General features: G+C 36.5%; 1 protein-coding gene across 4 annotated transcripts in view; it reads right to left on the bottom strand.

Annotated features, from left to right (window-relative positions):
- The window catches only part of LOC150087936 (CUGBP Elav-like family member 1), a 549,389-nt gene extending 524,198 nt beyond the window's left edge, over positions 1-25,191 (bottom strand). For 2 of the 4 annotated variants that reach the window (XM_090369279.1, XM_090369282.1), the window contains exon 1: positions 25,074-25,191. In XM_090369279.1, coding sequence (XP_090225405.1) covers positions 25,074-25,093 — 20 coding nt within the window. In that variant the 5' untranslated portion in view covers positions 25,094-25,191. The other 2 variants (XM_090369281.1, XM_090369280.1) reach the window with 2 other exon arrangements.
- Positions 25,192-27,116: the final 1,925 nt, after the last annotated feature.

Here is a 27,116-nt window from a genome sequence, read left to right as displayed (position 1 = left end):
TCCACTTCATCACTCCTGAATTCTGCTTAGTAGTGTTCTGAACGGTTCCACTAGCTATAGTTGGTTCCTCTGCAGAATAGATTCAAGATAGTCAGTTTTCCTTAATTATATGGACTAATACCACTGAACAACTGCTCAACAATTAACCAATCAACAGATATACTGTATATAAATAAGGATCTGATGCAGTTTTATTTAATGACCATAAGTCAACTGGTCTTTTACATTCTGGTAATATAATACACAGTATCATTTCCACTGTATGGTGTTATTATATTTTAAAATAAAATATAATTACATCATAATTACATTTTATAATAAATATAATTACATATAATTAAGTATAATTAAATATAATTACATTTTTTTAAAGGAATTAACAAATAAAGTTTCTATATATATGTATATATGGATTATTTTTTATATCTCAATTCCAACGGTGGCATCATTCAATCTGATTGGCAACTTGAATGCCCTACTAAGCAACATAATGCATGTCAAGCAACTCGCGTTTGGTTAAACTAACTGCTTCGAAAAGTTTCTCATGGTCATGTGTAATTTAAAATTCCTGATTTTTAAATGTATGATTGAGGTTGTCACAGACATTCCCTCAGATAGGCCAGTAAAGCTGTACTTGCTACCTGTGAGTCCAAAACGCTGATGGAACTGATATTTGGATAACACTCAAGACAAGTGGACCCAATTTCGGCGAAGTCCGGACAGTCTGTGACAGCCAAATCCTCTGCTTGCACCTTCACGATGGTGGGACTGTTAGTAATCCTGGCTATAACCTCCATGCACAAGTACATGGTGGGTAACCATCCAGGTGTGAACCGACGTAAGCAGGGGTCGAGGTGTGGCGCCCACACCACATGAAGGAATGCCCCCCCCCTCTGTTACCAGGTAGTACTAGGTGGTAGATGACTCTCATCAACCAGTGCAATACCACCACTTTGCTTATTGGAGGCTTGAAATGGTGGAACCCATGTTTAGTCTCTAGAGCTAATTTCCAGTCAACCCTTCCCCATCTCTTCCATCATGCAGTATGATTGATGACTTTTGAGGTTATGATGAACATCGTGGTGAGATCCAATATTCCTTACATTTCAAGGGTACAGCACTGAAATGGTGTTCGCAGGCCGGTCGCTAGTTAGTACACCGGACCGAACCTATTGCTAACTATCTAGGAGGCTTCCAGATCAGCTAGTGTATAATCTTGCTACCTCTACTCTGCCAGATAGTGACTGGAGGGAGTCCGAGTAGTGTGTATGCGGCGAGCATTGCCGAGGCCACATTATGTCAAGGATCTGGGTATATTCTTACCGTGTGTACGCCATATCCAAAAATTTCATTACTTCATACAGGATGTCCCACCCACTTTTTCTTACTATTAAATACACCATGAATTGTCAAACTAACAGAGCAAGATTATCTGCGAAAAGATCTAAACCTCCAAAGCACTTCCTAATTCATTTCACAAATATACGTAGTCTCAATTCTAATCTCAACGAAGTCCATTTCCATTTGCAGTCTGCCAAACCCCATGTACTTTTTCTGACAGAATCTCAGTTATTGGTTGATTCAACTACTGCTCATCTCAGATGCCCAAATTATTCGCTTAAAAGGTGGTACTTGTGCATATGTCTGTTCTGATATTCCCTGTCAGAGGCTTGGCAATTTGGAATCTCCTCTCTTTGATCTTCTCTGGCTTAAAATCTCTCTACCTCATTGTGTCAAATTCATCTGTTGTCTCTACCGTTCTCCCAACACCACTAATCACTTGGAGCTCTTTGACTTCCTCTCTTTGCAACTCAACTTTCTCCAGTCCAACTTTCCTAACAGTGAGGTAATTTTCCGTGGTGATTTTAATGTTCACAACTCCAGCTGGCTTCCATTTTCTAGTCACACCGACCCAGCTGGTCAAGATGCTGAGGCTTTTGCAATTACTAATGATCTTGCACAGTTTGTTCATTTACCTACAAGAATACCGAACAATCCTAATCATACAGCCAATACGCTTGATCTTTTTCTCACAGACAACCCTTCTAAGTACACGGTCGAAGTGAGAGGTCCTTTAGGCACTTAAGATCACAACTTGGTGATTGTCTCTTCTCCAATGGAACCTTTATCTCATGGCTATTCCCAACCTCGTGTTGTTTGGTATTACAAGAATGCAAAATGGGATGACCTGCGAGACTTCTTTTCTTCTTTTCCTTGGACGGATTACAGTTTCAAAAGTTTTGATGTCAACTTTTGCTCAGATCGTGTCAGTGAAATTATTCTTGAAAGAATGGAATTCTTTATCCCACACTCCACTTTAAAATCTCGTCCTTTATCTCAACCTTGGTTTTCCAATAAATGTGCTAAGGCTGTTCAAGAGAAGAATGTTGCATATCGTAATTGGCTTGTTTCTAATTCTTCAGTTTCATTTTATTCCTACACCAAAGCTCGCAACAATTGTAAAGCAGTTATTAACCAGTCCAAACTAGAGTTTGAACAGGCTAAGAGTAGAAAACTTGCTTCTTACCCTAATGGTAGCCGAGCATTCTGGTCTCTTGCCAAAGCTATTGGCCGCAACTTTTGCCCATCTCTGCTCCCACCTCTGTCCAAACCAGATGGTTCTGTTGTCACTTCAGCCAAGGATAAAGCTGACCTGCTAACGTCCCATTTTTCTTTCAACTCATGCATTAACGATCTTGGTAAACACCTCTCACTATTCCCAACATGCTCCATTCAATGGCCCCTGTGGTCCTCCGTCAAAAGGATGTTTTTTTTTTTTTTTTTGTTAGTTGTTGCCGCATCAGCTTCTATGGCCATATTGCAACTCCCAAAGTTTTTGCATTTTACTGTGATCCAAGCTCGAGGCGGGAATCGAACCCCGCGACCTTTGGGTTGCCAGGCAGGCACTTTACCTAGCTGGCTAGCCCGGTCGGCTCAAAAGGATGTCAGAAGGATTTTGACGAATCTTGATGCTAAGAAAGCTCCAGGTCCCGATGGTATTTCTCCACTTATTCTCAAAACCTGTGCTCCTGAACTTACTCCTATTCTTTGCAGCCTTTTTTTCACTTTCTTATTCCAAAGGTGTTTTTCCTTCTGCTTGGAAATTTGCTCATATCCAGCCAGTTCCTAAAAACGGTGACAAATCCCTCCCATCTAATTATCGTCCCATTGCAATTACGTCTACTCTTTCTAAAGTAATGGAGAAATCAATTAAATGCCAAATTTTAAACTACCTAGAAACCTTCCATCTGATCGATTACCAGTATGGATTCCATCAGTGTCGATCCACTGGTGATATTCTGGCGTATGTTACCCATTTATGGACTAATTCAATGGAAAGGTTTGGTGAAACACAAGTAGTTGCTCTTGACATCTCAAAGGCTTTCGATCGTGTTTGGCATAAAGGTCTTCTAAACAAGCTTCCATCTTATGGTTTGCCAACTGTTTTTAGTAATTGGTTATCCAGTTTTCTCTCTGATCGCTCCCTGAGGGTGATGGTAGATGGCTCTCTGTCTTCTAACTTCTCCACTAATGCCGGTTTCCCCCAAGGTTCAGTTCTTTCCCCCACTCTTTTCCTCTTGTATATAATGACCTTTTTCCATTGACTGGAAATCCTATCCATAGTTTTGCCAATGATAGCACACTGCATTCCACTTTCCATTTTGAGAAACCTTGTCCTGCTCAATCAGCTTTAACTTCTCGAAAATCTGCTACCAATTCCTTAAATGCCGATCTTCAGGTAATTCTCCAGTCGGGCAAAGACAACTTAGTTGATTTCAACCCTTCTAAAACTCAGTCTTGTCTTATATCTCGCAAAAAGGATTCATCTGCTCCTATGCTTATCTTTAGTGACACTCCGATTTCTAGGCAAAATGATATATCTCTTTTGGGGATTACCCTGAGATCTAATCTCTCTTGGCACAAGCACATTACAAATATTGCTTCTTCTGCATCTAAAAAACTTGGTTTTCTCTTTCGCTCTCGGCGTTACTTTTCTTCCAAACAGCTGCTCACTCTGTATAAATCGCAAATCCGCCCTACCATGGAATATTGTTCCCACATCTGGGGTGGTGCCCCCAAAACCTCTCTCAGGCTTCTTGATTCCATTCAGAAGAGGGCAGTTAGGTTAATTAATGGCTCATCTCTAACAGAGTCTCTGCATTCGCTGTCTCATAGACGTACTGTTTCTGCTGCATGCCTCTTCTACAGATACTTCCATGGGCACTGTTCTTCTGAATTAGCTTCTATAATTCCTGCTGTCTTTCAAAACAGTCCGAACACGTGCTGCCACCAGCCAACGTCCATTTACTGTCCAACTTCAAACTCACAGAACCAACTTTTTATCTTCCTCATTTATTCATTCAACTGCCGTTTTCTGGAACAACCTTCCTTCATACGTATTTCCTGAAAATTACAGTCTACAGAAGTTTAAGTCTAATGTCAACAAATATCTTCTTTCGTCTTCTCAACCTCCAACCCAAGCACGGTACTAAGTATTATAGGTTCTAAAACCTCTCGTGTTTGGGGTTTACATAAAAAAAAAAAAAAAAAAAGGCAAAATTAGAAAGTTCAGACACTACTAAGCAGAATTGGCCTTTTGGCAACTATCACAAATTGCAGGTTTTCCTAAATCAGTTGCTTTAGACAATTTTGCCAGACCACTATAGTTTCGAGATCAGAGAATGATAAAATAGAGGAATTTCAGTATGCTAATGATTATTTTTAATAAATGTAAAGTTGTGCCAAATTCTCCCCTCAAAAGCTATTCAAGCAAACTATGCCTAATGCTTGGTTTGGTTAACGATGCATTCTCAAAAAACCTTATATTAAATGGATACACATTAAACAAATATTGATTCTCATATAAACTCGTGTAACTTGCCAGGATATATTTCCAAAGATTTGCAAATAATTTGATTTTTTTTAAAATGAAATATGAATAAATACAATTGCTCCATGTACCTGATAAACTAAAAAAAAAAAAGTTCTTGTTTATAAACCGGCACGACCATCAGATCAGTGGAGTTTACAATAAATTATCAATACAATTGTATTCAGCAGTCATGGGCTTGAACCCCAGTCCACCCAAAGAGCATGTGCTACTGCACTCTCGCTAATGACCACTCAGCTACATTAACTAATTCTGTTTGAAAAATTCATTCAAAGAAAGCTGACAAGTTGCCTTCTTTTCATCATGAAGAATCTTGAAGAATAACAAATGACAATATCGTGAAAGGCTCTGACAACATTACTGCTGCTTTTACCATTTGGATTGGAATCCTCTATGACTCCTGCTGCCTTTTCCACCATCATGATTTCTCAAACTTTGGAGGTTTAGGCAGCTCTTTGAAGGAGTACTGGAGATTTTGTCACCACTAATCTCTTTCTTCAAATTGCATTGGGTGCCCACAACTCAATCAAATCATTGGTATGCAAGGTCTTCTCTATGAGATTCCAGCAACTTATTCACATTTTCAATATCCACTTCCATGTTAAGGTTTTTTAAAACATCTAAAATTTCCTTTGTGATATTTTCTTTGAAAATCTTTATAGTTGTGGACAAACTATGGGTAAAGTTTTCTCCAACAGCCCCTTAATAATGGATTGCTTGAAAAACTTTTCAACTTGTGGCAATGTTCTACACAACGGATGCAGAACATCCATTATGTATAACATTGCTACATCCAACCACATTACACATGGATATTATATTCCCTTCCAAAAATGTATAAAGGTTGTTCCTCCCTTCCTTCCCATCAGTAGAAGCAATAGTCTGTGTATAATAGGGCTTAGAGGGGAACAGGCATTCTGTGTGTTATCATTCACTCAGTCTAAAACACTGATGGATCCAATATCTTTCTATTCTAGAAGATTTAGAAGTTCGGTTGGCCTGCCTCCCTAAAATCCACTCATGCACACCTTCTCAATGGTAAGCTCTTTTACATCACTTTGGTGGCAACAAACATGTTGAGTGGTTCTCTTCAAGACACCAGATCTGCGTGAAAAGGAAAAGACCAAGCCCTCCAGCACATGACAACAAGATGAAACAAATGGCACTCAGTTCCCAGAAGCTTTCACTACCCCTCTTACAGCAGCAGGGGGATCGGAGTGGAAGCAGAGGGTGCGACCAGGCTGCCATGCATGGAAGCTGAACTTGGCCTGTTACAATGTAAGATTGCTCATCGGTGAAGATAGGATATTACAGCTGGAAAAGGAATCAGAAAAGGTGGATTGGAATATCATTGGTTTGGCTGAAACAAGAAGAAATGAATCACTAAGTTTATCAAGTGGAAATCTGCTGTACACCAATGTAAATAGTGAAAGGAGTGAAGGTGGAGTTGGGTTTCCTGGTCTATAAAGATTTAAAAAACAACATTTTGGAATTCAAAAGTACAGTCAGTCCTCATATAACACGGGTTTGCACTACATGAATTCAATCATACACGATTTATAAATAGGAGAACGATATCTTATATAACACGAACCGAATTCGCTTATGCACGATTGGCCTTTGTGTTTACAAGAAATGGCAGTCGAACGTGGAATCACCCCAACTGAACGCAACACGATAGGAATGAAGAGGAGATTCTGAAAATGTATTTGTTTTTTATATCAGTGAAATAGACTTCATCCTCAGTAACAGAAGATATACTGTGAATGACCTTACTGTCCCGAACAAGATAAATGTTGGAAGTGATCACAGAATGGTAAGATGCGCACTTGATAAAGATGTAAGAAAAGAAAGGAAAAAAAATGACTCAAGTAAATAATATGAAGGTCTTTGAGATAATGGAAGAGGAGAAAAAGCAGTATGTACTGGAACTTAGAAACAAGTTTGAGCTTCTGCAAACCTTTAGGGACCAAGACAAATAATGAACAAGATAAACACTGACAAGGCCATAACTGAGTATACTGAGTTATGCAAAGCCATTAGAAGGAGAGGCTCAGAGAGGACATAAGATTTAACACACAAAAAAAACAAGCATTAAGAGAAAACAAAGGAGTTAAATCAGCAGCCATGAGCAGTAATAAAAAAAAAGGTAAAGTGCAGCCATTATCAACCCACTGCAGGATAGAAGCCTCCTCAACAATTCATGCTAAGGGAAATGGACCATAATCTGCCACGCTGGTCCAATGCGGGTTGGCATATCGACCGTATTCAGCAGTCAGGGGCTTGAACCCCGCTCCTGACCACTCGGCTACGGAGGCCTGATGAGCAGTAATACAGAAACTGGAGAATAGCAATAGTGTACTTATAAATAGCAGAGAAGGCTAATTCAAACAGCAGAAGACTACTACAGAGAATTATACAAGGAGTGAGGGAATGATGCCAGCAGTGGGAAAATGAATCACAAATTAGCAACACAGACAACATACCCAATATCCTTCCTGATGAGGTAGAACATGTATTGAAGAAAATGAAAAATTGGAAATCCCAGGGTGAAGATGAAGTTACTGTAGAGTTGTTAAAATTGGGAGGAAGAGACATAACGCAGAGACCAGCAAGACTTCACAAAATACATTAGGAAAGGCATGACGCCTAAGGAATGGAATAATGCAATCATATAATTTTGCTGCATAAGAAAAGAGATGTAAGAAATTGGAAATTACAGACCATTTAGCATGTTGTTCCACATCTACAAGTTGTTTACAAAGGCCATTACTAACAGATTAGAAAGAATACTTGATGAGAACCAACCGAAAGAGCAAGCTGGCTTTAGGACAGAATTCTCAACTATGGATCTTATTCACATAATATCGAAGCTATTGGAGAAAGCAAATGAATATAAACACCAATTATGCCTGGTATTTGTGGATTATGAAAAGGCATTTGACTCCATACAGCATAAGGCAATGTTTAGGGCAATGGATAGACAAAGCATAGATACTCCATACATTATTATTTTGAAGAAAATATATGAGAACGCTACCTCCTTTATTAGACTAGACAAAGACAGTAGCAAATTTAAAATTGAGAAAGGAGTTCGACAAGGAGACAATATTTCCAAAGCTGTTTACTGCTGCTCTTGAGGAAGCTTTCAGAAGATTAGACTGGTCACAGAAATGAGTCAATGTGAATGGAGAGTATCTAAACCATTTAAAATTTGCAGATGACATTGTGATCATAACCCATGATCATACCAAAGAATTAGAGGAAAATCTTTATCAGTTATGCAGAGTTAGTAAGAATTTCAGAATAAAGATGAATATGGCTAAAACAAAAGTAATGATGAACAAGTATGCCAAAGAAAGGGATATACCGTATTTCCCCATGTATAAGACGCACCTTTTTTCGAAAAATTTGGGGTCTAAAAACTGGGTGCGTCTTATACAGTGGTTGTAGATTTTTTTTACTTGCATTTCCCGCTTTTTCGCGCTTGTTGTCTTTGCGCTCATTGTTTCGTACTTGTTACCGGTATATTAGGTTACGTTTTGCCACGTTCTGCCCAGAAATGGCTCAGAAAAGATTTTCATACAGTGCTGAATTCAAGTTAAAAGTGATCCAGTTTGTAAAAGTGAATGGAAATCGTGCTGCTGAACGTAAGTTTGGTCCTCCTCCAACTGAGAAAACAATCTGAGACTGGCTACGGGAAGAAGAACCCCTACTGAAAACTCACGGCAGAAGAAGGCCATTAGAGGCAAGTCTGCAAAATGGCCTGATTTAGAGAGGGAATTGAAGATATGGATTGAAGAGCAAAGGGCAATTGGAATTCCTGTGTCCACAAAGATGGTTCAGCATGAGGCAAGAAGAATTGCTGATGAAAAAGAAGTTACTGATTTCAAAGGAGGACACAATTGGTGCTTCAGGTTCATGAAACGGAATGGACTAAGCATGCGTACATGCACCAGACTTACCCGAAAGATGCCTGAAAGCTATGAGCAGAAGGTCCTTGAATTTCATCATTTTGTCATTCAATGTCAGAAGACACATCAGTTTGAGTTGGGACAGATTGCAAATATGGACGATGTCCCCCTTCAATTTGATGTCCCAAGTAACAGAACTGTTGATAAGAAGGGGGTGAAAACTGTAACTGTGAAGACAAGTGGACATGAAAAGAGCCATTATACAGTTGTTCTAGCTTGTTGTGCCGACGGAACCAAGCTGCCTCCTATGCTGATTTTCAAATGCAAAACAATGCCAAAAGAAGACATTCCTCGAGGAGTGATTGTCCACATTCATGACAAGGGTTGGATGGATCAGGATGTGATGAAGATCTGGTTTGAGAAAGTTTGGAGCAGGAGACCAGGTGGGCTCTTAAGCAAACCTGCCCTATTGGTGCTTGATCAGTTCAGCGCACACATAACAAAAAATACAAAGAAGATTGCCGTCATACCTGTGGGCTTGACATCCCAGCTCCAACCACTTGATGTCAGCATTAACAAACCCTTCAAAGCTGTCATGAGAGACAAATGAAACCAATGGATGAAGTCTTCTGGGGACAATTTGACACCAGCAGGAAGAGTGAAGAAACCAACTATAGGAGAAGTTTGTACCTGGGTGAAAAGATCCTGGGATAATATCAAGATTGAAATCGTCAAGTCATTTAAGAAGTGTGGCATTTCAAATGCCATAGGTGGAACTGAGGACGAGGCAATATATGAAGACAGTGATTCATCATAAGACACAGATGAGGACAAGCTAATGGATGGGAGTTTTGACAGTGATGAGTTGTATGAATTTTATGATGAATAAAACTTGAGTTCAATAACTTTATGTAATACATTTTTTTTTTTTCAAATTTTGGGCCCCAAAATTAAAGTGTGTCTTATACATGGGGAAATACGGTAATCATCGAAGGAGCAGTAATTGAAAAGGCAGATTCATATACCTCTCTGGAACAAGTCATTAGCTGCAATAATGATAAATGGCTGGAAGTCAAGAGAAGGATAAATTTTGGATGAATAGTATTCAGGAAATATAGTCACATACTGAGGAGCAACATGTGACTATTTCTTGGGCACTGACGAAAAGAATGGGAGAGTAGCTGAAAACTACACAGCAATGAATGGAACAAATTATATTAGGAATCAGACTGTTAGATAAGAAGAGAAACACATGGATTAGGCAGCAAACACAAATAAAGGACATTCTTATCAAAACTAAAGAACTGAAATGGACTTGGGCACGACACATAGCTCGAAGACATGTTGACAGACTAAGAAAAAAACAGAATGGTACCCAAGAGGGACTACAAGAAAACCTGGAAGACAACAATGGAGATGGCCAGATGAAATTCATGAGTTCGTGAATGGTAGTAAATGGATGGCCATTTACTACCCATGAAACAGAAGAAACTGGAAAGTTGTTGGAGAAGCCTTCATCCTGCAGTGGATTGAAAATGGCTGATGATGATGACGATAGGTGTTTACAAAATAATCATTAGGTGTTTAAAAAATAATGAGATTAGTATTTGAGATAACATATCAAATAAACATTACACTCTATAACAAGTGGATAAAACAGATCCACTAAATGGGTCACTTCATTACATCAAAATAATGATTGCATTTTTCATCACATCTTTATTACAATGCATTTTTCATTACATCTTCATTACAATGTAATGAAAGGTATAGAGATGCTACAGACATTAGGCTGAAAGGGACGCCAAAATGCCATCACCTGTTAACTTTTGAAAGCTGTTCTTAAAAATATCAATTACTACTATGAGAAAGACAGCATAATGCAGTACAGGGCAGGGCAGGGCAGGGCAGGGCAGGCCCAACCTTAGGGAAATGTGAGCAAGGTAAGTTGCCTTGGGTCACACACTACAGTTTAAAAAAAATTTTAGATATGCAACTTACTAGGCAGAAATCTGACTGCTAAATGAATACAAAATAATAATAAAAAGTTGAAGACAAAATCTGACTGCTAAATGAATACAAAATAATAAGAAAAAGATGAAGACAAGTATTAAAATTTATATGTAGTGAACGATGCTTCAATAATGGGTTAATAACTTGGTTATTCTGCCAATCGAAAATTTTTCTTACAAAGTGGACTATAATGAAATTACAGCCAATTTTGAATAGCTTGCTAGTTTTTTTTTGTATGTTATAATTTCAACTATACAGATTTTTACCATTAAGTTATTACTTAATTATTTAATTTTTTTTTGATAATTACTCATTCATTATTCTGCTGTGGCCTTTGGCTACTATTCATTGTTCATCAGTTAGTATGTGTTTAAGTGGGCAAGCACACTTTGAGTTGCAGTCATTGAATAAGTATATACATATTTGGTTTGCATTTATTTAAAAAGTTTTAAAGTTACCCATCATGTTAAAAGGAAAAAGAATTGCTCCTTCAAATACAACAAACTTGAACTCATCAATAAACATGAAAAGGTTGTGAGTGTTTGGAGTATCAGCTGTTGTTGAACAAACTGTATAAGATTTAATAAAGGATAAAGGAAAATTAATCAGATTTTCTGGAGTTTCATATGGTGAAATCAGTAAGTAAAAATGAAAATTTATGAATACTTCTGCATACAGTAAACTGAACAAAGTGATGGTTATACAGTTTATACAACAAAGGGCACGAGGGAATCCAGTTTCTGGGATTATTTTCACTGATCAAGCTAAGCATTTTTTGAAAGAGTTAAAATTACTAGAGCAATTTAATGCATCTTCTAGTTGGTTAACAAGATTTAAATAGCAACATGGAATTACACAAATTACTATCCATGATGAGAACTGAGTTCTGGTGATCCTACAGCAGATGAATTTAAACACCAATTTCAGCAATTCATTGAAGAGGAAGGTCTTGTACCAAAACAAATTTTCGATGCTGACAAAACCAGTTTGTTTTGGAAGTGTTTACCAAACAAAAATATTAACCTATGTTTTGTTTGGTAAACAAAACATTGGCCTATGAAACTGAACAGAGTGCTTCAGGTTACAAAGGTCCTAAAAAAAGCCTGACTGTTTTTATGTTGCAGAAACTCTGCTGGAAATATTTTTTTGAAATTCTGTGCAATTGGGATTGCAAAAAAAACCTTGTGCTTTTACTGAAATTGATGTTTCAAATTTACCCATTCATTATTACAACAATTAATCAGCTTGGATGAACTGTGAAATTTTTTCTGACTGATTTACAAAGAAATTTCAACAGAATATCAGCATTTGAAATTGCTTAATCTACCAGAAAAAGCAGTTATACTTTTGGACAATGATCACCCAAGTAAGGAAATTTTAAAGTCAGATGATGGGAACATTTTTGTGAAATATTTCCTACTAAATGTGACAGCATTAACACAACTGATAGACCAAGGGGTAATTCAAAACTTTAAAGAAATTTATAAAAAACTTGTTACATAAAAGTAATTTGTTGTCATTTCGGAAAAATAGGACAGCACTGGATGCAATTTATGAAATTTCAATACCGTGGACGTCAATCAAAACCACAACATTACAAAAATCTTTTCGGAAAATATTACATGTACTCACAAAAGACAAAAGTTTTAGCGTCGAGACTAATAATGACGTATTGTATGATTTAAGACGGTTTGAAATTTTAGATGAAGAAACAGTTTTTGAGTGGTTTAATTCAGATAAAAGTTTAATCTGCCATGAAATGTTATATGATGACAAAATAGTATGTAGAGCTGTGAACAAAGAAGAGCCAGAGACAAAGCTCAGAGAATGAAGAATAAAATCTACTGCCAACAAATAAAATATCATATAGTACTGCTTTGTCTCAATGGAGGCTCTGCTTGACTATGCAGAGAAAGATGTTTTTCTTGCCGACAATATGATGTTGCATAATGTACATTCTGCCATTTGCAGGAAGGTTAGTGATGCAGAGAAACAAGCTACTTTACTTGCCTTTCCTTTTTCAATAAATAATACAATATATAAATATATGTATGTATACAATTTGTTTTGCTTTTTTTTTTTTTTTTTTATATTAAATGCATATTGTTCATAATCCGGATTTTTTTTGCAGATTCATTTCCCAACCTCCTTGCTTAATTGAAGGTTGTGTGTGTGTGGGAGGGGGGGGGGGGGGGACTGACTCTGGAATATTTTTGTACCAATAATCCTTATTGGTACAAAAATATTCCTTTTACTTTAAAGTGTGGTACAGGCAACCCTCATATAACACGGTACTTCTACAACAGTTTCGCTCTAACATGGTTGATAAATTGCGACAATCCTTGCACAACATGGTACTTATATAACACGGTTTCGCTCTAACATGGTTAAAGAATTGAGGCAAACCTCACATAACACTGTTTTATTAAGCTTTTGTGCAGCGGAAACCCTGCTGTTATGTTGGATGTAATTTTTCAACATTTCCATTCTTTTTTGTGAATCCCCACTGCTGACTCGCAAGTCGTTATGCAAAAAAAAAAATTATTGGGAAATCCCCCGTATTTTATTTATTTTATTGGGAAATCCCCGTATTATTGAACTTGTGGAAAAATGTAGATTTCAAGGTTTTATTAATATTGGATAACACATCAGGCTATCCAAAAGATTTAAGTAATCCAAACGTTGAGGTAATATTCCTACCACCTATTAAAACTTCTTTAATTCAGCCATTAGATCAAGACATTATATCTACCTTCAAAACTCATTACATCAGAAAATTGTTACAATGGATTTTGGAAAAACTAGATTCCAAATCTGTTGAAGTGCTGGAGGAATGGAAACATTTTTCAATTGTGCACTGTATCGGCTTTGTCATAGCTTTATTGCTCAAAGTAAAACCATCAACATTAAATGCATGTTGGAAAAATGTATGGCCAGAGTCAGTTCATTCAGGAAATATGGTCGAACCACCAGAAAACAGAATCAGTGCAATAGTAGAACTTGCTAAGTCGGTAGGAGGGGAAGGCTTTGATGATATAACTGTGGCTAGCACAGCTGGTAGGATCACCGTCCTCCCCATGCTGGGTGGAAAAGACCTGAGTTCGAATCCCATCCATGATGGAAGCAACTTTTATGGGCCCTTTTCACAATGTGGCTCCGAGTTTTCTCCCAGAAGCTTGGGTTTTTCATCCAGAAAAACGACCTCAGAACACACGCAATTTACAGACAATATACACAGAGTAATATGGCCATAGTCGCCAATGCTCCTAAGAAAAAAAAAAAAAAAAAAAAAGATATGATTACTGAAGACGTTCAAGAATTACTGGTAGAAAAAGAGACTGGCGAAGCAGATTGGTGGAAATAGCACTGGAAGTAAAGCAAATCAATTCAGAGGATGAGAGTACAGATGAAAATTCTGAACTTCCAAATTTTATACTAAATATCATATGAGAAGGCATAAAAGTTAGCCGAACAATTTGAATCTTATTTTTTGAATGCAGATTCTTCGACTGAAAGGAGCTTCAAAACTGCTTAGTTCCATACGATGAAATACACGAAATCAAGAATGATGTATTTTTGTTAGCTTTTGGAACATAACCCCCCTTTTTTGTACTGGTTCTTAATCGCATATAACACAGTTTCGCACTACACAAGATTTTATAGGAACCGAACTACCGTTTTATATGAGGGTTACCTATACTTGTAAATATGTCCCCTCTGATATGCATTGTCAGTGATTATTTTTAATGTGGTATCACCTCTTATTGATCTGTGGCTTAACATCTCTTTATTCCATTGTGCTATCTGTTGCCTCTATTGTTCTCCAACTTTAACTGTACAAATCACTCAACTTTTAGACTTTCTCTCTTTGAAACTCTACTTTTGCCAATCTAATTTTCCTTCCTAATAGTATGTAATTTTGCTTGCTAATGGTCAGCAATGCCAACAGCTTCAATTTTCTAGTAACACAGACCCAGATGGTTGCTTCTTGTCTAAGTAGTAATCAATCCTTCTGGTCTCTTGCCAAAGCCATTAGCCACAACTAATGCCCACATAAACCTTGACCTCTGTTACAACCTGATGGTTCTATTGCATCCTCAGCTAAAGATAAAGCTGACTTAGTAGCATCCTACTTTTCTTCCAACCCTTGTTATCAATGATCTTGGCAAATTATCCTCCTACCATACCAAACATATTCCACTCAATGTCCCCTGGCCTCTTCCTACAGAATGATGTTAGAAGGATTCTGAACACCAGTACCTGAAGCTTTCTCGATGCCAAGATAGCTCCAGGTCCTGATGGCACTTCTCCACTTCTCAAAACCTGTACTCTTGAGATTGCACCTATTTTGTGCCACCTTTTTCCACTTTCTTATTCCACTGGTGCTTTTCTTTCTGCATGAAAATTTGTTGCCATCAAAATAGGTAAAAAACTGCAGTTGCCTCTACACTTGCCACAGTAATCGAGAACTCCATCTACTGCCAAATGTTAAAATATCTTGAAACCGTTCATCTGTTCAATGATTGCCAATATGGATTCTGCCAGTTGATCCTCTGGGAATATATTGGCATATCTTATCTCATCTTTGATGGAAACGTTTGGTGAAACACAAACAAGTGCTTGGCATTACCAAGACCTTTAATCGTGTTTGGCATATGTGCCTTCTAAACAAGTTCTCATGTTATGGATTGCCATCTGTTTTCACAATCTGCAGCCAGCTTTCTTTCTGACTCGCTATGGGTGATGACAGATGGCTATCTTCTAACTCAGCGGTTTTCAACTGGGGTGCCACAACAACATTCCAGGGGTGCCACGTAATTTGGGTTTAAGTTACTTAAACTTATTTTTTAAAATTTATATGTTTATTTCATTATAAAAAGGTGTACAGTATCTTTTTAATTTTGTGGTGATCTATAATTGTTATTTACTTAGTACCACTATATAAAGAATAAATTATTATATACTGTATATATATAATTATGTATATTGAAATGTATTATAAATACATAATAAATATATTATGTATTATGAAATGTAATTTTTATAATTATATTATTGTAATAACTACCATATAACATATATTTTTTTAATATTATATATATATATATATATATATATATATATATACACATACATACACACACACACACACACACACAGGGTGTCTCAAAAATATTGGTACAAACGTTTAGGGGAGGTAGGTAACATCTAAAGGAATGTGAATCGCATAGGAACCCATAACCGGAAATGTCACCGCAAGTCAGTACACTGCACTGTTCATCAGTTCGCGAGAGGGAAAATTTCTGGTTTACTCATTCAAGCAGTAGTCGCCGCACGAAGAGCATGCATCAATATACGAACTGTGAGCTAGCAGACATGCACCTAATGTATTGATTAGCAGAGGGCAATGGACGAGCCACTCAACAAATTTATGGAGAACGCTTCCCAGACAGACATGTACCGGACCACCGTTTGTCTGCCCATGTGCATCAAAATTTGTGTAATTATGGGTCATTTAGAGGTAACAGGAACCCTACAATGAAGGAACCCTACAATGTCCTGTCATCAACTGTCTTTCGGGGTTGCTGCAGCCACAGGTGAAAACAATTCAAACCAGACTGTGTTAAGAAGGCTAAATTCAAGTGGAATCTATGCAATGAAGCTAGTGGTTTGTACCTCATTAACCCCAAAACATCGCATATCTCCTCAAAACTAGTGCCATGAACATGTGGTTTGGAGCCATGCAAATAGATGTTATTTAATCTGGAGACAAGGAATGCAGTACCATCCATCCGACATCCGAGAAAGGGACACGGTAGGAGCGGTGTTCTTATGTGGGGTGGAATAATGATCAATGGCCATATCCCCTTCATGTTTTTGATAGGGGCACCATAACTATGCACAGGTAACAAGAACAGATCCTCGAACCTTATGTGCACTTTGTAGAGGGGATGGTTGGCCCAAATTTTCTTTTCATGCAGGACAACACCATTGCACATAGAGCTCAAGTGGTGGATGAATATCTTGAAACTAAAGCAATCCAACAACTGCTGTGGCCAGCAAAATCAATAGACTTAAATCCAATTGAACATATATGGAATGCCCTTGGACACCGCATTGTACACTGACAGCCACCTCCTTCGTCACTTGGTGAGCTAAGGTCCATGCTGGTGGAAGAATGGGATTTGTTACCACAGAATCTTATAGACACCCTTATATCAAGCATGGTTCACCCTGTTTAGCTGTTGGATGGGATCATATACTATACTGATGTTATGTGACCATAATTTTGAGCATCTTGTATCAACTTCTGTAATATGACCTTTTTTGGTAATTCTTATGCAACCCCTATAAACGTACCTTATACCTGTCCGAAGTTTCTCGTAGTCTACTTTTCATCGTTTTTCTTTGGTGCACGACCATACCAAATTTTGTCCTGCTTCATCACAAATTGTATGAGTTACACCATATTTTCTTTTGTTGAGCAATGTAGAACAGCACAAAAGATGACTACAGCTAAGTACAAAAATAAGATTTTGCAGTCCCAAAAATTTGTGATTAATGCAAGGAAGAAATATTTTATCAAACTTGGAGAGGAAGGTAACATGAACAAAATTCCCCAACGTTTTATGTTCCACCAAAAAAGTCCATAAACTCTAAAATTTCTAAAACTGATTAAAACTTTCAACCGAGAGAACAAGAAACTACTATGCTGCTGTTTTAACATATTACATCAAACAAAAGGAAGACAATGGTCAAAGATAAAATTCTATGAAGAATTTTAATCCGAATTCATAATAAAGGAGAGATGGACGAAAAAAGAATGAAACTGTGGCTGGAAAAGGTATGGTCAAGGAATTCTTGGTGGCCTTCTGAAAGAGCCAGCTCTTTTAGCATATGACCAGTTCAGATCACATGTAATGGAGCCAACAAAAAGGACATCTGCTAAATGCAGATGCAAGGCTGCATTTAGCACACGGAGACCTCACTAGCCAACTCCAGTCAATGGACTTCTCAATCAACAAATTCTTTTACAGCACTTATGCAAAATAAGTGGAACAAATAGATAGATAGAGGCACAATCAGGATTTGATGCAAATAGGACAAATGAAATTGAAGACTGAATAATCTATCTACTGTATTATGTTTTGCCCCACAGGATTCCTGAACTCGTACAATTTTTTTTCAAAAATGAGAACATTTTGAAAGACTGAAGCAAATACACTTTATTTGCAAAATTTCAGTGCCTAAAATCATTATTTGTTTCATTTATCATTACTATATTAAGTCAATTTTAAATTTATATGCTTTGGTCTAATCACATATGTGTTAAAATTAAATCTAGAATTATAGTATTTACCGATAAATATAAGCACTACTGTGAGTTACTTATCCATGCTTCATGTAAGACTCACTGGTGCATACTTCCATTAAAAGCACTACTTTTTTTTTTTTTTTTCAAGACTTAAAAAAAATGGAATATCACAGGATGCCAATTCCTATAGTTGAATACCCATTAGAGAATTTTTGTTTGTGATTCCATTTGAAGTAGAATTTAATGCTAACCACTCCAGTGTCTAATGGAAGTTTATCCAAATGTTAATAAGTTCAAAACACATGGCTAGAGGAAAGAATTTAAAATGCATTTACATAATTTTAATAAGTTGGTTCTAGACGTCAGTGCAATTCACTTTAAACATCAGGTTAAAAACAAATGTGTTCAAGAAGTTCCTACACCCTAGTGTTACTTAGAATTCTCTCTAAAGATAGCAGATATGAGAAAGCCTGTTTATTTTATTTGCCTGTTTATTTTATTTTATAATTCAATAACTGAATTATAGCAAGTAATAAGTAACAAGATTTGGTTTGTAATTGAACCAGAGTGGCTTTAAGATTTGAACATTTATTCTGAAATTTTTCTAATAAAAATTTTGAGTTGTTGCTGTTCAGTTAAATGAATTTACAACTATGCTTAAGCTTTATTTTAGAGACAGATATTAAGCATTTATAAGAGGCAGTTTGAGAAGTAAAAAATTATCTTATAGATGACAATTCTATATACTAAATTCTTGTAAATATGAAGAAAGATATTTTCAGTTTCTTGCAACCAATTTCAAGGAGTGGTTTATTACTAAATTGATTGTTTGACAATAAACAAAGTTTACTCTTTTACTGCTAAAACCTTACACTTAGGTGTAAGGTTTTAGCAATAAAATTTTCCTGAAAGGAAACTAAAGTTTCTAAGACCTGTAGGGATGCAAGAGAACCTTTACACAGTTGGATGAGAATTTTCTATAGAAATATCATTTCTTGTTAATTGCAGGTCAAAAAGATCACAATGGAGAAAATAAACTGGCCTCAGAATTAAATTAAATATTAATTTAATAATTGACTACTGGAGAGATTTAAAATACAGAGGTTCACTAAATTAAACCCATTTCACAGGTGTACAAATGGGCAAAAAAGTTGTAGGAGTCAGTGAAACAAGTGATGGTTATCAAGTCTTTCAAGAAATGTGGAGATAAGCAATGCTCTCAATAACACTAAAGATGATGCACTCTTTGAAGGAAGCAAAAGTTTTAACCATAACACTGGTAATGATCAATGTAACTGTTAATGAATTTTTTGGGTTCTACAACAAGCAAAAGCTCAATTCTGTACTTATGTGTATTGTGTAACAATTACCCCCAGAGGCTCACATCTGATGAGTATGGGCTTGTCACACCCAGGGTCCTGAGCTGGATATCATCATTTTCTTCTCTTTCTTGGTGATTTCCTTCTACACACACACACACACACACACACACACAGTAATTCAGAAATTTTTTTTTTTTTTTTTTTTTGCCAGGTGCAGCATAAGCCTCAGGCTTCCTTGCACCATATGGCTAATAATATGTTTTGCACATATTCTCTTTGTAAAACCTGGCAGCGCAGCATCTTATGATCCAGAAAATAAAATAATTGTTGCCAGGTTACAGGATTCTAAATTTTATTGTATAAAAATAACTTGCATAATATATATTTTTTATTTTAATAGTTATTAACAATATGAAAATTATTTACTAATAAGAAAAAAGTTATTTAGAAATCACACATGCTTGCACTATGAACATTTGAATTCTATGTAGAAAGCTACTGCACTCACATCTACTGTTCTGAAAATTAAGTTTTTAAATAGCTATTTATTTTATTTTTGATATTTGTATATTAGTGCTAACCAAGAAAAAAAAATCTACAAAAATCTGATAGCCATGTTATATGCTATAAGCTGAGGTGCAAAATCCTGTTAGTGTGAACTGTTGTGTGAAGAATGACTTTATAAGACACTACTGATGTTATACATGTGATATTTTATGATGTCTATAGAACTGGACAAAAAAAATAAAAAAATGTAATTATAAAAACAGTTTATTTGAAATATGAAATATTACAAATTAAACACATAGTTAACACAAACAGAATAGAAATATAAGAAATCATGACAAAATTATTAACATTATAAAATCACAAATATTTCTGCATATCATGCCATAAAGTTCACTTTACCAACCATTGGCAATAATATAATCTTGGCTAATGTAACTTCATATGTGACACTTCAAGACACTACTTCACAGTAAGTAAAGCTTATGGCATGCAGCCTTCAATTCATTACAGCACAGACGGAAATTATTTTATTATGGGTATAGTGTGGAGGGCATTTTTTTTTTATTGTTTAAAAGCATTAGCAAACTATATATATTAGCTTACTGATTTCACCTTCATGTATTCTTTAGCATATTTCTGCAGTCTGTTCATGATAATATATATATATATATTTGAAATAGTTGAAAACTGAATCTTTCATAATAAAAATAAAAAGGTAAAACAAACATCAGAGGCAGCAAAAACCATATGCCTCTACATGATGCTTGAAATATAAAAATAAATTAGAATGATGATTAAAAAATAAATAAAAATAATGCGAGCAGCATGGCAAGACAGAAGAGTGAAAATAGTCAAAATTAAATATATCGATCAAACCAACAGGAAGATTTTTTTTTTTTTTTTTTTTTTTTTTTGATTTGATAGTTGTTGGCGCATCGGCTTCTGTGGCCATATTGCACCTCCCAAGGTTTTTGCAGTACTTTGATCCAAGCCCGAGGCGGGAATCGAACCCGCGACCTTTGGGTTGCCGGGCAGGTACTTTACCCACTCGGCTAGCCCGGTCGGCCCAACAGGAAGAGAAGGGTAACAAGAGTAAAAATATTGCAGCAGAAACTCTCCAAGATAATTTAGAAAATCTAAATGCAAAGATAATAAAATAATAATCAATTAGATTTTGAGTGCCAATTAAATAAAAATTTAATGGCACCCCCTCTGAAGAGCACAGAGTCCAAAACGCCCCATGCTGCCATCCATAGTTCATTATTTGTCTATATAATCTGGTTAAGATTACTTTTTGTGAGTGGTGTGGCTTTGCATTGGAGTGCTTGTATCTGATTTAAAAAAATCTAAATGCAAAGATAATAAAATAATAATCAATTAGATTTTGAGTGTCAATTAAATAAAAATTTAACAGCACCCCCTCTGAAGGGCACCAAGTCCAAGTCCTATTTTTAATTTTCGCTGCATCAGGACCACTGCTATTCAGGTCCTCTGCATTGGCAGTTCGATCTGGGGATCGGGTGGCGGACTGATCTTTTGGCCGACTCGCCTCTGCGGCGGTCGAAATGCAGAGATTCCCTGACCATTATTTGCCTTGTGGTCCATTCATTGACCATTACGCCCCATCTAAATGATGGGGCATAATGGTCAGCCTATTTTTGGTTTATTTTTGTTTTATTTTATTGTAGTTAGTTTACATCTCTGGTGATATTTCACATAAATTTGGACTTGGTGCCCATCAGAGAGCGTGCCGTTAAATTTTTATTTAATTGGCATTCAAAATCTAATTGATTATTATTCTATTATCTTTGCATTTAGATTTTCTAAATTATCTTGGAGAGTTTCTGCTGCAATATTTTTACTCTTGTTACCCTTCTCTTCTCTTCCTGTTACTTTGATCGTTATGTTTAATTTTGACTATTTGAGTATTTTCGCTCTTGTTTTGCCATGCTGCTGGCATTATTTATTATTATTTTTTTAATCATAATTCTAATTTATTTTTATATATATATATATATATTTTTTTTTTTTTTTTTTTTCAGTACAATTTATTTCAGAATATTGTATTTGTGCGTGGCACTGTTGACTACCCATACTTTGTCTGAGCAGCTGACAATAGCAAATGCAGAAATTTCAGAGAGAGCATTACAACAGTGCTATTATGTATAGATATTATGAAGAATATCTACAAAAAGTCTATGGAAAATAATCCATCCACTTTTAAAAAAAAAACATATTACAGGAGAGTTACATATGGTCAATGATATCTGTAAAATAGAGGTATATAAGGAGGAAGTCTAAATAAAAAAGGTCCAATATGTAGTTTAAACATTAATCTTATCTTTCCCACCTTTATATGACAGATTATACACTGGTCATATAATAACACAAGAAATAAAATATATTAGCATGACTTTGACAAGAATGTCAACATTTGGTGAAATACATGCTGTGACTATTCATATGCTATTTTATAAGTTTTGATCATATGTATTCCATGGGCCTGACACAGCCAGCTGACCATGATTCAACCCCACATGGCAAAATTAATGACTGTATTTGCTATCAAAACAACTGGCTGCAAACTCCTATGGCCTAATGGTCCTGCTAGAGTATGAACAAACACTTTAGAAAAACAGCTGCTTGCATTTATAGGTATTCCTAATTATGGGCATTTTAGAAATCATTGGAGAAGATTACATGGGAGGGGAATATAGTTCCACTCCAAAATTAAAAGAAAAAAAACAAATGCAAAAAACCTGTCTGTAAGATGCCACAAAGTGTGAAAGGTTACATTTTTAATGTGTAACAAGTATTAAAGGTTTATACCAATATTTTAGGTATGGTAGCACATGTCATTTGAAAAGGGCTTAGGTGGCCTTAAGCCCAGCCTGCAGGATGTCCATCCATGGTTTATATGTTGGGATAGAACTTTACCTTTTACTCCCCACACACACATGTTACAAAACTGTTAATCATTCTAATTGTGGTGCAAATCAGCCATCAAAGAATTTCTGGAGAAAAAAAAAATGTACCTGGCTGATATTGCTAACCAAATTGTTACATAAGGTAGACCATGTTACAACTCCACATGAAAATGTTGATTACTTAACTCCACAAGTTAACATTCCTTGATTCTGAACCCTATTAAACTGAATTTTTCATTAAAAAAAACAAAAAAAAAGGCACACTGCTGCATTTTAAATGGTACCAAAACTTTGTACACAAACTTCCTGTGTTTTATTCCATGATATATCATTAGGTTCACACTGTTGGTTTAAACAGTTTGCAGAAAAAAAATTTAATGTTCCTTTGCATTGCATTGTGGCCTTGGGAACTCCGAGTTCCCAGTACTGTTTTTAGAGGAACTTCTTAAGGATCTTTCAGTAGAGGCTACAACTTCTACAAGCTGTTATAAATATGTGGATGGTTGTCCAGACTTTGGCTTGTTTTTAATGCTACTCATTGAACAACTTCAGAATCATTTTGGGAGGGGCAACTTTGTTGAACCTTTCTTGAAAGTCATCTCTGAGTTCTTTTACTCTTACCAGTGCTTATTCTTCTATCAATTAACATACTTGTTACCACTCACTTTTCAATGCCATTTTGATTGCTCTGCTATTAGTTTCTCATTGTGTTTTAGAAAACAAACTCAGAACAGAATAATAAAAAATACACAACACAATGAATTAATATGGTGACAGGAGTAATAAAATTATCTATTTTGTTGGAAGTGAACTTTAAATTTACACACAGACATGCTCTCTCACAAGCCTCTTTTCTTTGGAAAATACACTAACCCTAAGCCCAGTCCAAGGACCTGAAATGAGAAGAGTAAAAATCATGTTTATTATCTATTTATCAAAGTGGAAAAAATAAAACAAGACTGTCTGTATATGGAGGAGAAAACACAGTTCATATGCAAAAAATATTTTTTGGAAAAGTTAAATTAAATTTATTCGAATTGAACCACCTTTAGAGGGGAAAAAAAGAATTGTGCAATTACAGTGAATACAGTATCACTTATTCCTTCCATTCCACCACAAGCTTCACATAAAAGAGTCTTGGCTTTTAATGCAAATTTCCTCTTGGACACAACTGTGTGCAAATTTGCTGCTGACCATACGCTTGCAGTTAAGCTTGTCAAAAGTAATCATTCTGAGGAACTGATATAATCAAACCAAAAAAAAAAAAAAAGTGATTAGATATCCACCTAGAGGCACTTCATTACAATAAACAGATGGTTGCTTTTCATTTCATCATTTAATACACATTCCTAATGGCCACACTTGCACAAATCAAAATTATTAACACTTGATAAATGTATGAATGAAGAGAACACTTCTGAAAATGGGACCTGACATGTATATTTTATCCTGCAAAGAATGTTTATCTGAAGGGTTTCCTTCTCAGTGACAGTTCATTCTCCACACTATTACCAGATCGCCAACTAAGTTTTTTTTTCTTCTTTTTCCTAATGCTGTGGCAATATTAAATAACTACTACGACATGTTAATAAAATGTACAAGGAACTTTCTTTTAATGTTTATCAAAACGAAATATGTTTCGTACGTTTCTGAAATTTATTTTGTACGTTACACAAAATGTATTGAGCCCAACGATATACAAAATTAATTCATAAAGTAAAAAACGAAACAGAAATGTAATAAAATGAACATGCACATCAAAATTTAATTGCTAAAATTAAGAACAATACATATGCAACTTTAAAACACAAACCCCCCTCACCTAATTTCGATCTCTTGAATTATGCTTCTGCCATCTGGTTTATCCAAATATCAACAACGTCACGTTCATACAACGAGAAGCACGAATTGTACACTATCCACCAGACACTATTTCAAGAACACAGTTTATATCTACACACTTAATGACAACTAACTAAAAATGACGAAGATATAAGGGGTGCAAACAAGAAGAAATAGATTTAGTTATGAAATCCAAGAAATGTTTTTGAAACACAGAACATGACCTCGATGTACAGCAAGAGCAACAAAATGCCACCTCAAATAATTCTGATAAATACGTTTATAAGATCTTTAAAACTTATGACTTACTTTGCCAAAAAATGAAAGGCTTTATCTTACCTAGGACACGATGACGACATATAAACAACACGGACGTTACAATACAATCACAAACACACACATGGACAAGTCGAAATATTCGAAAAAACGCAATTCGGAAGAAAATAGAGAAAAATACCGTAAGAGAAACCCGATAGAGGACGCAACATGAGGATGATTATCGTCACCAAGTGCTGCGTTATAATTATTGCAATTTGGTGGTTTGTTTTTATTCTTTTTTCCCCTTTTCTTTTTCTTTCTTCCTTTTTTTTAATAAAAAATGCCCTTTCGAAAAATCTGACGAACTCTGAAATAAAAAAAACAAACAAAAACAGAACAACTGCCATTAAAAAAAAGCTATCAAACTTTTATACGCGTAACTAAAACTTCCTTTTAAAGGCAGCTGATAAAATGTTGTTCAGAAATTAATCATAGATCGAAATGGAAATTTATAAACGGAATGCACATTAATGAAATGCCTTAATTTTAATAATCGAATATGTAAATGATTATCAATGGTGTGACGATTACGTTCCGGTCTATTCCTGGTGCGGGAACCCCCGAAAACAATATAATCACCACAACCACTGTTTGTTTCGAAAGAAAAAAAGAGAGGGTGGGGGGGGAGGAATGTAGACAGGGTGTCTCACAAATATTGGTACAAACGTTTATGGGAGGTAGGTAACATCTAAAGGAATGTGAATCGCATAGGAACCCATAACCGGAAACGTCATAGGAAAGTAGTAGCAGAGGCACAAGAAGCAGAAATGACACAAGACAGTAATTAGTGGCAAACATTTATTTGACATAATATTAACAATGGATGCATTTCATGATGTTACAACAGATGCTTGAAGGTTCCACCATGAGACGCGATGCATGCGTGACACCGACGCAGCATGGATTGGTGGAAACGGTCGAACACACCTGGAGTTTCTTTGACAGTTGCAGCAGCGCAGACGAGTCTCGCCACGAGATCCATTTCCGTCTCCACAGGCGATTCATACACTATAGATTTGAGGGCCCCCCCACAGAAAGAAATCAAGGCTCGATAAATCAGGTGAGCGTGGGGGCCAGGCAACAGGTCCACCACGGCTAATCCATCGACGCCCAAAACACCTATTCAAATGGTCGCGAACACACCTTCCATAATGGGCAGGCACCCCGTCATGTTGAAACCAAATGTTGCGTCTCACATTTGCTGGAGCATCGTCAAGTAACCCTGGTATAACTTGTTCAAGAAAGATCCGATATTTAGCGGAATTCGTGCGGGATGGTAACAGGTATGGGCCGACTAAGCAGTCACCGACCATACCTGCCCACACATTTATTGCAAAGCGATGTTGTGCCGCATGGAGGCGCACACCGTGTGGGTTGTCGTGAGCCCGCACATGAGCATTGTGCTGATTGAATAAGCCTTCCCGAGTGAAATAAGCCTCATCCGTGAACAAAACATAGACTGGAAAATTCAAGTCTTGAACACTTTCTTTGAAAAACCACCGCGCAAAAGCCACACGTGCAGGATGATCTTGGGGAGCAGTAACTGAACCCTTTGGAGATGAAAGGGGTGTAAGGAATCGTCATGCCAGACACGCTGTACATTGCAACGAGACACTCCTTAGGCAGAGGCAACGGCACGTGCGCTGGTAGTAGGATTATTCTGAACGGCATTAAACACACTTTTTTCCATGGCGGGAGTTCGCGTCGAACGTGGTCTGCCGGCACTACTCCTGTTACCTCTGAATGACCCATAATCGCACAAATCTTGATGCACACGCGCAAACAAACGGTGGTCCGGTACATGTCTGTTTGGGAAGCGTTCTCCATAAATTCGTTGAGCGGCTCGTCCATTGCCCTCTGCTAATCCATACGCTAGGTGCATGTCTGCCAGCTCACAGTTCGTATATCGATGAATGCTCTTCGTGCGGCGACTACTGCTTGAATGAGTAAACCAGAAATTTTCCCTCTCGCGAACTGATGAACAGCGCCGTGTACTGACTTACGGTGACGTTTCCGGTTATGGGTTCCTATGCGATTCACATTCCTTTAGATGTTACCGACCTT

This window comes from Mastigoproctus giganteus, chromosome 3 (assembly GCF_048544385.1).
Source record: "Mastigoproctus giganteus isolate SK-2022 chromosome 3, ASM4854438v1, whole genome shotgun sequence".
NCBI classification, from domain to species: Eukaryota; Metazoa; Arthropoda; class Arachnida; order Uropygi; family Thelyphonidae; genus Mastigoproctus; species Mastigoproctus giganteus.
The sequence above is the reverse complement of the archived record's forward strand: the minus strand, read 5'-3'. Positions and strand labels throughout refer to the sequence as shown.